Raw genomic sequence first — 14,314 nt, forward strand, 5'->3', positions numbered from 1 at the left:
GGGGATGATTGTTTGTTTTGGCAATTTATGCCACTAGTTCTGCAAGTGACACAGGCATTACTTCCCCTGTCAAGTCATTCAGATCACAGAGATAACCTTTTTGTTTTCATCTTGTGCTATAAATGTAATAAATCAAATCCTTGCCAAAAGCAAGTTTTGAATTTTATATCATGAAATTTGAATTTCATGCTCTGTTGTTTATTCACAGAAGCCATCCAATCTGAAAAGAAAAATAATACCACATGACTTGTGTAACTAATACAGACAAGTGTTTCCAAGCAACTGCCTGAGCAATCTGAAGATCAAAAATTACTCATCTGAGAAACTTGCATATAATGGTAGATAATGTATTTGTTCACAGATTTCAGGGTCTGTTAATGGACAGTTTGTAAACTAAAACAAGACCCAAAATGTATCAAATAATGAATGCTTCAATTTACTAACCTGTATCTATTAGATAAGTTCAGCAAAATAAAGCTATTTTAGGCTAAGAAACTGATACTGTGCTTCGCTCCACTGTGAAATGGTCAGGCAATAGTAACCAGAACCTTAAGTGCTATGCTGATGGTTTGATTTTGTTGCAGTGCTACATACAGATACCAAAGGGAATGGTGCAAAGAAAGTTGAATAACACAGAGTAGAATTAATTTTCTTACGTTCCTTGGAAATTCTGCAATTTGTAGAAGCAACATGCTGTGCATAATCTGCTTTACACAATGGGTCTTTGGTCACATTTTGAGGCAGACCATTTATACTTGGCATGTGCAATGAGAACTGAAGAATTCATCTGATGGATTCATAAAGGTATTTAAATACAGTCCAGTCAAGATTCTTCTGGGGCTAGCGTGATGGATAATTATGAGGACTAGAGAGATTTTGCTGATTTAGCTCAAGCTGTGAGAACTCAGGTTTTTAATTCTAGAATTGTCCTGTTTAAATTCCAACACGTCAGTAAAGGGAGCCATCATCACAGGACTGACTTTAATGACTTCAGTGACTGTGGGAGCAAGACAATGGTATAGATAAAAATAAAATTTATCTGACAACTGAACAAATATGAAATATGAACAAAAAACTAAAGTGGAAATTAAGGGATGGATAATACTCTATTTTGGTCAGAGCCCAGGTTGTTGAATGCATTCGAATGCATCACTTCTTTCTTAGAAGGACGCTGGATTAGAAATCAAGAGTAGAGTTTTTAGATCTGTGGGGTGTAAGTATTAAAATAATGTGATTCACTGGAAACTCTCTGGAAGCAATTGTTAGAACAATACTCAATCTGTATCTTCTCTATCCTCTGTGAATGCTTTTGACTACTGGACTATCGGTCCCTATTCAGTCACTCCATTGTAGTCAATAAGGAGCTATGGAGTGCTCTGACAGTTTTGAGAGTATTATTTCTATTTAATAATCTTGGATGCTGCTTCCCACTGACCGGAAACCCAGAGTAGGTAGCCCGTGGCCAATGCTACCAAAACAAGGCTGTGCAAGTAGCAGTGGAGTTGCCAAACAGATGGCATGCAGGCTGGGAGTAAGGTTGGATCTGTCTTCTCTTGGCCAGGAAACTTGAATAAAACCTGTTTACTTGGTGTTTGTGTAGGTGGTGACTGTTCTCATCCCATGGAGACACTCAGTTAAAAGTCAACAGGTGTCAAGTAGGGAATATAAATATTTCTATGCTACTATGGCTGCAGGTTGTTAGGGCAAAATGCTCAGCTTCAAACATATGAATTTTAATGATATACAGTGTTGAACTATCAATGTCACATTTCATGTATTGTAAAACTGTACTTGACTTTAGTTTCAGCAGTTATAATCCAGAAAAAAACCCCAAAACCTTCAAATCATTGTCAACTATAACTTCTGCCATTTTAGGCTCTTTTTCCTGAAGTATGTGGCAATTAATATTATTAGCAGCTTCATGTTACAGCTCATGAATCATTGATCTGTTCCAGTATAGCAATTAATTTGCTCCTGATTCCTGACAGGTATACTCTTCGAATTTCCTGAATTAGACCTAATTGCCAGCATATGCGATTAAGGAGAAATGTGAGAATCCGCTGAGATCTCCAAGCCTATGTCTGGGTCTCCATCTTGCATGCTTCACTTTTCTTTTGGAAACGTTCTGCAAATAAGCTGAGCTTTGATTTCCCACCTCAAAATAGATACAGCACAAACAAAACAATGTTGCTATTTCTAACTAGCATATTTTACAAGTTCTACAGAAGTTGGATCTAGAAGTAAAATTTGAGTGAAGGACTGTGGGTTTGTTTTTTTTTTAAGTGTCTTGGTAGTCATACTTTTAAAAAAGTTGTTCTATTGCATGTGAATTTTCAGATCTCTTTCATCTAAGTTGGAACTTCACTTGCGTACTCTCTTCTCCAGTAATACTATGTGGGTCTTTGAGACTGTCCTGACTAACGAAAGGTTTAGAACTAAGGAGGGTAATCCTGTGAATTTAACTGGGTCTCTATGGTGGGAACAAATAACACAGGGCATGTTCAGGTCTTGTATTTTTATCTTTGACAAATGCAGTCAAAGTCTAGTACCAACTCCAGTACTACTCAGATAGTATTAAGAAGCTGTCCACAAGACACTACAACACTGTCTCTTTATTTGTATCACAAAATAGAATTAAGCTTCTGGTATCGGACTTACTGTCTGTTGATTTGTTTGTATTGAAGAGTAAAAATACAGCCTAAGTTGTAAAGTGGATTAAATACACTACGATTTCAGCTCTTTGGACTCAGTTAATGCCTGTTAATTAATTTGTTCTGAGTAGCTGAACCAAGTGGTGAAGTGGATTAATGCACTAACGTTTCAGCTCTTTCGACCAAATTTCAAATCTAGCTTGGTGAACGAGGTGTTTTGCTGTAGCCTAGATCTAAGTGGGCATTTTGTCTTCATCACGGACTACCACTTCATTTGTCAGTCTTGGCAGCTCCTGTGTAAGAAAGCACAAGAATGCCAGCTCTGTAGAGCACCATGCATGCGTAGTCAAGTCTAATAGAATATATCCAGACTTTTTTGTTGTGCAGATCTATGATCTAAACATAATGCATTCCTACTTCGCAGTCTTGTGCAACACATTATTTTTGCGAGGAGTCAATACAGCCCTGATCTAATGGAAAGGAGGAAGGAAGTGGTGCAGGCACCCGACTGCAGGATTATATTACGTGCAAGGGTGTACCAGTACTAATGGAAAGAAAAGTATTGAAACTCCCTCCCAGTTAAACTGTCCTTGATTACTGCAACAAGAAGCAGACTTCTCAGACTCTTAATAAAAGGGGTCTTGTTTTTCAGTATAAGGTAACTGACAATTTTTTTTGCAATACCCCTGACCAGGTCTCCTATATGTAATCTGTGCTGTGCAAAGAGTATGATTCATCTGAGTGTGCCCAACTAACTGCACAGTTCAGGTTGACAAAATGTATAGGTTATAGCACATACAGTCAGTGTTTGCATTGTGCTTTTTTTTTCTGGGTTTTGTGAAATCTCAGGCCAAAGGCCAAATTCCTCATTCCCCTCCCTGAGTATTTTATGGTATGGGAAAGTAAGATGTTTTTCTGTATAGTCAGGATTAGTGATATATTGTGAGAGAAGGAAGAGATAATGTTTAATGTGTGTATCTGTCCAATATGACATGAATTAATTTTCATTTTAAAGACCTGCTTTTATTTAAAGTGAGAAATGATGACCTAGAAGCTTTGGAACTTATGGGTCTGCTGGTAACTTAACAAGGAGCTTCTCTTTCTGCTGTCCTGCTTCTTGAATTGCTGCTTACACCATGCACACTGAGTTTAAAATGCCACTGTTGTGATTTGACAGAATTTATACATTCCTTGAATAGGCTTGGGTGGCTGTGCATTGGGAAAATGGCAGAGGAGGGGAGAACAGGGTCCTGGATGTGTTATGGTGGAGTTTCACCAGCTCTAGACTGATCTATGCCATATACAAATCTATTTGCTGTGGTACTTCATGCATGTCATGTCAGCTTAAATATGGCATTATGAGAAATTCCTGTTACTTTTCTTGTCTTGAATGAGTTGAAGGACCTGTACCAGAAGTGTTCCCAAATCTACCAGCATTTCAGAAGTTTTGACACTGGCTGTGCTTTTGGTGGGGGAATGGAACTGGTTATCTGATAGAGATGAGTGAAATAGGGAAGCTTTGGAGTGGTAATGCCAAGACAGATGTTGCTCAAAAAGACCCATAAGAATATCTTAAAAATAGGTATTTCTGGAAACAAAAATGCAAATTTGAGATTACTTCAGTTTGGGTAGAGTTGTATCATCAGTGCTCAAGAGAAGCAAATTCAAAATTGAATGTTAAGGAATGAATATTTTCCAAAGGAAAACAAGACTTGCAGAATTACACTGAGACCTGGAGCAAGAGAAAGTGAGGTGTTATTTGGGAGTGCTGGAGGTTGTCAGGAAGAACAGAAGGATTGTGCAGAGTTTAGAAAAGAATAGCAAGGTAAATAATCAATGTTTAGAATTAGAATTTACAAGGGCATGTAGTGACAGGACAGAGGGCAATAGCTTTAAACTGGAAGACGGAAGATTTACATTCGATATAAGGAAGAAATTCTTCACTGTGTGGGTGGTGAGGCAGTGGCACAGATTGCCCAGAGAAGCTGTGGATGCCCCATCCCTGAAAGTGTTCAAGGCCAGATTGGATGGGGCTTTGAGCAACCTGGTCTGGTGGAAGGTGTCCCTGCCCATGGCAGGGGGGTTGGAACGAGGTGATCTTTAAGGTGCCTTCCAACCAAGCCATTCTATGAGATGAGGGGTGGTTTTGTTGAGGGAATGGAGATGATGAAAAAATTGAGGGATAACAAGGAATACGTGGCAACAGAGCTTTTAAAAAAATTGTTGGGTAGCAGAATTGAGAAGGTTTTAATTGTAATCACAGCTTGGAGCCTTGTTAGGGAGTGGTAGGAAGAAGTGTGTTTTATGCATCCGTTCAGACATGGGACTGGGACTGCAGCCACTAGATCTATTAAACAGTATACATGACTTTAACATACAGTATTATTGCTTTAGGGTATAATGAAATTGCTTTTGTGCAGCACTGTTATAATGCAATAAATTCCATAGCACTTGAGCAATCCAGAACATGGGTATAAAATGTGTTAGTTTTCTTCCATATACTTATAGCTGGCTGCCCTGCAGCAAGACATAGAAAGCTGTTTTTCCAAGGTAGGACATCTTTTGCTATGAATAGGATTTATTTTACATAAGAAATAAATTTTTGTTATTAGAAATTGTTCTTATATGCCAGAAGTGAAACACGGAACAGCTTGTTCATGGATGCTTGTGTTATTCCACATTTGGAGTTGTCAGTTGTCTGCTATTGATCCGCAGATTTTGTGGCTTTATATAGGTTACTGCCCCACCAAAAGGGTTCATCTTTGATTCATTTACCATGCCCTAGAATTGAGATACGTGTTCTATGTGTTCTTTCTCCTTCTCACTCTGTAAATAAGAGTGTTCTCAACATGTGTGAAGCTTGCTGTGGTTAAAGGGAAGCTCTCACATTTTGAGTTCCTCCAATATAAGTGAAGGAAGGAATCCACTCAATGGAATCAGTAGGAATATTAAGAAATTAAGTCTTGGTGTCCATACTGTGCAATGAATTTTCTCTGTGGCTTTGGTTAAGTCTCAAAAGGATCAGATTTGTGAAAGGTTTTAATTGCTTCAGAACTCCGCTGTGTGTCTGGCACTTTTCAATAGCAGTTTGGTATCTAACCTAATGGGAGATGCTTTTGTTAAAACAAAAAAGAAAAATCAAAAAAAAATGTGTTTTCAAGATAAATTTTTATTACAGGACACTTTTCTTAAGTATGCCTTGGAAATTGCATCAGTAAGTGCTTTCGTTATTTATGCTACATTTACTTAAGGTGCTGAAGGTTTTGGGACATCTTTAACAATTCTGAATTTCTTCTGGCATGCTGTAAAAGCAATCTGGTTTTGTTTGCTTTGCAGCCAGCGTAAGCACAGTAAGGATGGGGAGAAGGGTATTTTTAACAGTGATAAATGATGTGTTGTTAGTGTATGCTGGTGAAGACAGAGGCATAAGGTCAGCCATTGTCTTTTTCCTTAAGCCCGTATTTGCAATGCTGTTTGACAGATGCAGTCAGTCAGAGCATATTTGGTTGGTTGTGTATAAGAGACACCTCATTATATTTAATGAGCAGTGTGGAGTCAATATGAGATTTCCTGAAAGAGGGTGTGATTCACATATGGTTCAAAATGAAAATAACGCTCACTAAATGATGACAAGAAAAGTCTGAAATGTTAATTTAAAAAAAGAAAAGACACTTGGTTGTCATACCTGTTCTGAGAATAATACAGAAAATTCCCATGGTTAATGTGTACAAAAGGAAAGTTAATGGTATTTAGTCCATTATCATCTTAGAAAAACATTTCCCTGACACAGAATAAGGCAGGTGTGAAGACAAATGAAACTTAAACTTCAGTAGAAACAGGAGTTTTCCATCACAAAAGATACTGCAGAGGTTCAGGGCAATAATGGAATGTATCATTTGACAAAACAAAAGTTCAGATTTGTCTCCATGATAGCTGTCATTTTGTTGTGATTGCATTACAAAAATACTTTAGAATAAATTAGCATTAGAATAGTTACGATTTACACATGACTGAGTGATTTGAGGAAGAACAAATTTTTTCCTAATATGTACTTGACTCCTCTGAAGATAAAAGGAACCTCCATCCTATAAAAACACATATAGCACAGCTAGATGAATGACACAGTAGCAAGGCTGTAGTCTGAGATTTGCCAAGTGTCTATGAAGTTAATGAGTATATCGGTTAGGCAGTGTAAGGATCTGCCTCTCTATTTATGTAACGATTATAGTAGTAGAAACACCCAGCGTAGTTAAATCAAGTTCCACATGAATTTCCATTACTCAGGTGTTATATCTGACCATGCTTCACAAACCTGGAAGCTCATGTTCTCTGAAATACCAGATTCCTCTTAGCATGCTAGATTTTAGCTGGCTTTGTTCTTCTAAAGTATACAATGTGATTTTTGGGGTGACATTTACAGGCATTGAGGACAGACTACTTTTGAGCAGATGTTTCTGTGTATGCCATTGACCTTTACAATTCTTAACTTTATTCATTGAGTTAATTATTTGTTTAAACAGTTGTTCTTAACTTACAAGTAAAGTTCCAGCACATTTCTTAGATTTTCATATTATTAACAACATGAGAATATTTTTATGTTTTGGCACATGTTTTAGAAATCATTAACTATTAATACTGCTGATAATAACAATGTTCTGATGATAGAAATAACATACATAAAACAACTAAGTATTACAGCACAATTGTGAAATTTCAGCTGAGAATTATATAAAAATTATTTCTTCTCAAGTTGATCTGCATGCAGTTTTAGTTTTTCAGTCTTATGTAATGATGTTATTTTGTAGGAAGACCAATATACCACTGAATGCCACTTGCCATTTGCTATTTCAGAGGAATTTTGCTTGCAACATGCATCCAATTAATTTTATTTTTTGTGTTTTGAGACTGATCCCATTTTATACCATCAAGCTTAGTATATGAAAACAACTAAGTGGCAAGAAACTCAACCACTTTTCTGGTCACCATAGTGGATTACAGATTGCCACTCCAGTAATGTTTCAGCCCTTATTGTGACAAATCAATATCAGTATTCAGCCACCTTATTCCCATGACAAGTTCTAATGAAATTTTCTTTGCCAAGAGTGATGGTGCCTGCTACTGGATAGTGACTAGGCCATTCATTCAAATATTCAAGTATTGCAATGCTTCCAAGAACCCCTGGTAAAAAGAAAGAAAAGTGAAACAGAGTGGAGAGTTCTCAAGGGATCTAGGGAAACTGCAACTTGTGTAGCATCATAGTTTGGGTAGACTAGCGCCTTTCAATAAAAGCCTAACCTAAATGCTGGAAAAATGAGGAGGCTGTGTTTGTTGCTTGTTTAATGTGGATAGAGAATCAAGCTTTATTGCCAGTGAATCAGCATATTGGGTGCTGATCTATTGCTGTACCGATTCCATGTCCAGAAAGGGAATTTAATGAAGTCAAAAATAGGATGTAAATGCTGGTTATGAAATGGTGGACAGTGAAATGATAGTTGGATTCTGATCAGATAATCCACTGTCCATGAAAATGGCAGCTGAAAGATAGTGATCACAGATGTGTTATTGCAGTTAAATAGTAAAAATAAAGAACCTGGTAGGATTTCTCTCTTACAATTTTGGTTTTTTTAAAAAAATAATCAGAAACCCAGAATTTTTCTTTTTGGTGCACTTTTCTTAGGGAGGCATTATAGTTTAAATTTTGTTTGTGGATGTTTCTGGACACACACCTTAGGTTTCTGTTTGTTGTACAAAGCAGTAGGTGTGGAAGGAACAGATGGTAATCATAGCCATTGGCTCTCTGGGTGCTGGTTGAACACCACTCATCTGGGACACGCTGTTCTAAGCTCTCTAGACTGCCAGCTCCAGACTCCTGGCACATAAATACTTGTCTGGAGTCATGGCTGCTACAAAGACATGGTAGGTACTATAGTTTTTGAGAAACTGGTTCCAGCAAAGATCACAGAAGACTCCTTTGTGGGTTTCACTTGTGTCACAGGACAAAAGGAGACCCCTGTTACAATGCTAGCCTGATATTGTAAGAAATGTTGAAGCAAAATTGCCGACTCATTCTGAAGTAATTTCATATCCCTCAAGTTGCTTCTTCAAGATACTAGATAGGTGACTTCACTAAAAATTATTATATAGGCAATATATTCACCCATGATTGGGCATCTTGTCAGCGTTTCAACTTTTGAATCGGGTGCTAAGTGCACATATACTTTCAGATTCCTTGGCTTCTGTCTTGTATACTGATTGAGGATCAAACTGTCAGTTGCAGCTGCTTGGCATTAAGCAAAATGTTCTTTCTTTTTTCCTGTTCTTTACAAACGGTGAAATCATTATGATAACCACAAACAGCACTGAAATATTCAACACGTTGGTGAAGTAGTCTCGACCTTTTTCTTTCTTTCTATTTACCTGCATTCCATAGTGATGCTTTTGGCTACTCATTTAATCAGTCACGTTGCTGTTAGACACCAGGAGATGATGAGAAAGAGAGAAATCATCATGAAGAAATCACTATTTAAAAAACAGCAGTGAGATTTGAAGAATAAACAGCATGAAACATACTCAGAGAAGTGCTTATATTTCTGTGACCAATCTGCAGAAGCTTTCTTCTCCATGCAACAGACTAATTGTGCTTAGAAACAGAAACAAACAAATAATACTATTTTTCCTTTTTTCTTGTTCCAAAGTGCTGCTTGGAAATCTGGACTTGAAGGCCATAGGTCTTACCACCCTGCTGCTTTCCTTTAAACCTTCACTTCTTTGTATTAATGACTGCAGTGTTGACTCATTGAATATAATTTGGCTTTTTCTTCCATTTGTGGACTTTCTTGGAAAGTGTAGGGATAACCTGTCATGAGAGAGTGATGAATTAATTGCTTATGGGTCTATGACTACCAAAATTGGGAGATCTAGATATTGAACAATCTGAAAATTCCTCTTGCTTCTCAGATTAGCATAGAAAGAAGCATGAAACGCTAAAGATCAGGTTGGTTGGGGCTCTGAGCAACTTGATCTAGTTGAAACTTATTGCAGGGGGGTTGGACTTGGTGACCTTTAAAGGTACCTTCCAACCCAAACCATTCTATGAATTTATGAAACAAAGAGATGTAAATCTGAATGAATATCTTGCTCATTTCCATCTGAGAGTTCTTCCTTACATTTTCATGAGCTGAAGGGCAACCATGAAGGCAGGAGTTAGCACGAGTGAAATTGTGGTCAGTTGAGCACTGCTGCTGAGCTAAAGAACTGGCACTTCCTTTCAGTCGTACTGGTAGTCACTTTCACTCTCCTTAGAAATGCTGCAGACACTTGCCAGCCAAACTGTCTGCTGTGTTTACAGTGTAAGTAATTTTGAAGGCTTACTGCTCTGTGCATTTGCCTTTGGACAGAATTCAGCTCCTTCCTTTCTATTTGACACTTCAAATGTTTTTATCTTGAACTTTCTCATGAATTTTTATTAAGGAAAATTCTTTTGGGAGAGGACTTGAAAGACAAAAATAGGGACCCAAGTGACCTGCAGACTTAAAGATTGGAGGGAAGTGGGAAACCCTTTGGGAGAGATGGGAATTCTATATCACAGTGAGCCTCAGAAAGTTATGAAAATTGGCAAAGTTGTGAGAAGCGATTCTCTGCGTGGTTCCCACTGCTCTTTGACTTCATCATGATTAAAGCTAATTATGGAAGACTTGAGTTTCCCTTGCTGCTCTTTGTTCAATTTGAAAAGAGATGCTAAAGCTACTAGACGTAGAGCAATGTTTTAGTGATGATAGGCTCATTAGATGGGAGGAACCTATACAGATGGCAGCAGGAGCAGCCTGTGGAGTTCTTGACTGATGGATATCCAGATTGTACCACCAAGAAAACTCATTCAGCTTTGCAGTTTTATAAAAAATACAGACTAGGGATGGAGCTCTCTTTATGGAATAAAGTAGCAGCTATTAAAACAACACGAATTCCAGAACTGACTGAGAAACTTAGGGGTTTGGAGTTTCTACTTTAAGGGAGCAGAGAAAAGCATTATCTGTAGGATGTAACTACCTTAGTGGAATTAAGGATTTAATTCAGCCTACGATTTCTTTTGTAAAATTGTCATGACAACCTGAATGAATAGTAGCAATCTAAATCTTTTCCAGTTTCACAATTCCCAACACAATACTAATTTCTGTGTTGTTTTCTTCTTTTTTTGCCCTTTAGTTTTTGCATTTTTTACCCCCCAAAAAGGTGCCTGGTTCAAGGGGGGGAGAGCTTTGGGAGATGGGGAGAGGCTGTTTTTGACCTTGGTAGTAACTGTGCTTGAAGAAGAGAGTTGTAGAGACCGTAGGAGGAAACAAAAGGAAGAGGATGGTCTCTGGGAAACTACAGCTCATGCAGAGAGAGCACTGAGAGGATCAGAGAGCAGAAGGGGAGGGAAGGCAAAGGTGTGATGGACAGAGTTTTCTAGGGGCCAGAGGCCACTGTGAAGTTTGCTGTAGCTCATAAAGTGCTGAATCGCCTGAAGCTCAGCTATAACTATATACACCAAAAAATGCAGCTGAAAAAGGAAGACTTGTGTATAAAGCCCTTCTACTTTTGCTCTTTCTGATATTGTAGCATGAAGTTTTCTCTAAGGACAAGAAAAAAAACCAAAACACAACAGGCCAAAACACCCAACTCAAAAAAAAAAAAAAAAACCCCAAACCCTACTAGCGGATATTCTAGGTCTTGGTTACAAGACCTAGAATACACCTGGGTATTGGTGTCTATTTTTATTTTTAAGTTACAAGTTTTGGTGTTTATTGAGGGTTCATTAGCTGGGGACAGTCAGCAAATTCACCTGTAAGTTCTGTTTGATTAAAAGCCTGGACTGAGAAGCAGCTGAGTACAGATGCAGCTTGAGATGTGAAAATTATGTAAGACATTTAAAGCGTAGCTTTTTACAGATATCATACAAGTATTTGAGGTAAGCCAGACCTTGTTTAAGATTTATGATTTAAGGAGTCATCAGGTTAGGATGGTAGACACACTTGCTTAGATTTAAAACTAGTCTACAGGAATACAAAATAAATATGGCCTGTCTACTGTCACTGTAATAAGTACGGTAACCTGACAAATTTAAATAACTAGTTGATATGTTATCACTAGTTGCTGGAAAACATGTAAGACAAAACTTAGAATCTGGTAGTTCATGTTAATTTTGCCTAAAGATGCAGGGAATGGAAATAACAACTGAATATTATTTTGTAACTGATCTTTTTCTTTTTTAGGAAATCTTTAAGATAGAAGGCAACCTTGGAATTCCAAGACAAAAAAGGGCTATTTTGGCAACTCCGATATTAATTCCTGAAAATCAAAGACCACCGTTCCCCAGATCTGTTGGCAAGGTAAGTCAACAAAGAGCTGAATCAAATTTTGATAGCAAATAATTGATCTATTTCTCTTAAAATTTTGTAATGCCTATCATGTTGGTAGCAATATCCCAGAAAAATTTAAGAAACGTAAGACTGAACAGAGAAGATTGTTCTTCTGTCTATATTGTATAGACAGATGAAAATGGCTTTATATTCATGGCAGACTTTAACAGTATACATTCTTGTAAAAAGCATTAATCAGAGACACATGTTTTCATGCAGCTTTTTCTTCAGTAGAGGTTGCTGCTTACCTGTGTACCTGTGTGTTAGACTGGGGCTGAAATCTAGGCCAGGAATGTTATGAAAACTGTCCTGCTGCGTAGTGTAGGTTATCTTGTTTCTATTCTCAAGACCTAGAAGGAATTCATAAGATATTACACGTAAAAACATATTTTGTTCATTCCTTAGTCAATTTCTAGCATCCAAAGACAAAATAAGTCTTTGCAGATGTTTTCAGTTTTATTTTTTGTTGTTTGCAAAGGTCTGACAAAAGTCGAAAGTTTTTTCTTGTGTCTGCAGGCAACCGGATAGACGAGGTTTCTAATGGCTGCTTTTCCAGAACTTCAGATATACAGATTTTATATACAAAATAATTAAAACTAAAATACCAATAATTGTTCAAATGGCCATTTAGGCATTAGAAGTTGTAATTACATGAATATATTTTGCATATTGGCAGTTTTGAAACAGGGACTCCTATACATCGCTCTGACTTTAGTAGGTGTGTTAATGACCAATACAGCTGTGGACTGTATTCGTGATTCCCACCGCTATGATCACTGGAGCTAAATACACAGCTCAAGGGCAGAATTTTCCTCTACAATCAATGTGTAATTTAGCCAGCTGGTACCTAATCAGTTACTTTAATAATTAGGAAAGGTTTTTTTCCTATCAGTAAAAAGAAATAATAATCTCTGGAGATTTCATTTTCTCCCCTTTCCCCATCAATAATTTATACTGATCTCATAAATTTCCATAAGTTTTTCTATATTTGTGAAGTATTTTTTTAATGTGTCCTAAACTTTCTAAAGCCATTTCTGAACTTTTCCCTTCACATTTCAGTGTTTGAGAATTAACGATCAATAACTAAAGTAAATTTTGGTGGTTAATATGCAAGTGATAAATAGTTATTTTTAAGACTTCTGTTATGCAATTTTAAAGCAGTAAGAGAATTAGGAAAGTTACTTATACACAGATCTATAGTCTTTCTGTTTTGTTGTTGTTGATTTACTTCTCCCTGCCGCCTTCCACTCCTACTGCTTGTGAACACTGAATTTTTGGATCTGAGGTGGCCTGAGTTGCTCTCTAGAAGTGCATTCATTAAGTACTTTTATTTGGGAGTCTAAGGTGCTCATCCTGGTAACTGAGGCTCTTTAAGCAGAATGAGATGAACTGGGTCCTATTTGTACTTGAATGTTTTCCTAGCATCTTGTCATCTTGATTTGTTATTGTTCCTGAAATGCTAGTCAGGGATCACAAGTGCATTAGATGGTATACAAACACAGAAGTGTAAAAGCATCTGGCAGTCTGTTTTTCAAAGGCACTAAGATACCTAACCTCAACTAATGTTTAAATTACAGGAGCTGCAAATGATTAGCACCTTGAAATACTTTGAGCTGTCATTGGTTTTAAAAGTCTTTAAATATATTTTTTTTCAGTATATTTCTAATTTAGGTATCTAGACATGAGTATTTTGGCTATAGTCTATTGAAGTAGAAGTACGGTGTATGTGTGTCAGGTGAGACAAAAATTTTAGAGATATTTAAAATAATGGAATTAAATATTCTAGGTCAATGGCAGTGATTTGCAACATAATGCTTAACAAAGCATAAATAAAAAGATTTGGAGCTTCAGATATACTGATCCTAGGGAAGAGAGTCTATTGTTCCCTAACTAAAAAATTCAGTAGGATTCAGTGCTGAAAATAAAAGCAATTCTTTTAGGGTTTTTTTGACATCACAGATCTTCATAAGGTAAGCCATGAAATCTTCAGAAATAGGATAGTCAGTACTAATCTAGAGAGCCTTAGACACCCAGTTCATGCATTTGTTTCAGATCCTGCACAAACTGTAGAAAAAGTTGATCATCTGTCTCATTTAACTTTAGATGTTTGTTGTGAACTGTGTGTAGCTTCGTGAATTTGCAAAAATTCATTTAGTTGCCCACTTCTGTGGGGCATGAGAAACATTTATTTTCTCTTCCACAATATTTTGGGGCTTACCTTCAGAAGCCCCAACAGGGCACTACATGGATTGATGAATTACAGCT

At 37.2% G+C, this 14,314-nt stretch overlaps 1 protein-coding gene across 1 annotated transcript in view; it reads left to right on the forward strand.

Annotated features, from left to right (window-relative positions):
• The window catches only part of LOC104168401 (cadherin-13-like), a gene marked incomplete at both ends in the record, with an annotated part of 65,029 nt that overhangs the window by 19,786 nt on the left and 30,929 nt on the right, over positions 1-14,314 (forward strand). The window contains one exon of the mRNA XM_009708981.1: positions 11,903-12,019. Within this exon, the coding sequence (XP_009707283.1) occupies positions 11,903-12,019 (117 nt within the window). The remainder of the gene's footprint in view (positions 1-11,902; positions 12,020-14,314) is intronic.

The sequence above is a fragment of the Cariama cristata genome, unplaced genomic scaffold (genome assembly GCF_000690535.1).
Source record: "Cariama cristata isolate BGI_N322 unplaced genomic scaffold, ASM69053v1 scaffold14101, whole genome shotgun sequence".
NCBI classification, from domain to species: Eukaryota; Metazoa; Chordata; class Aves; order Cariamiformes; family Cariamidae; genus Cariama; species Cariama cristata.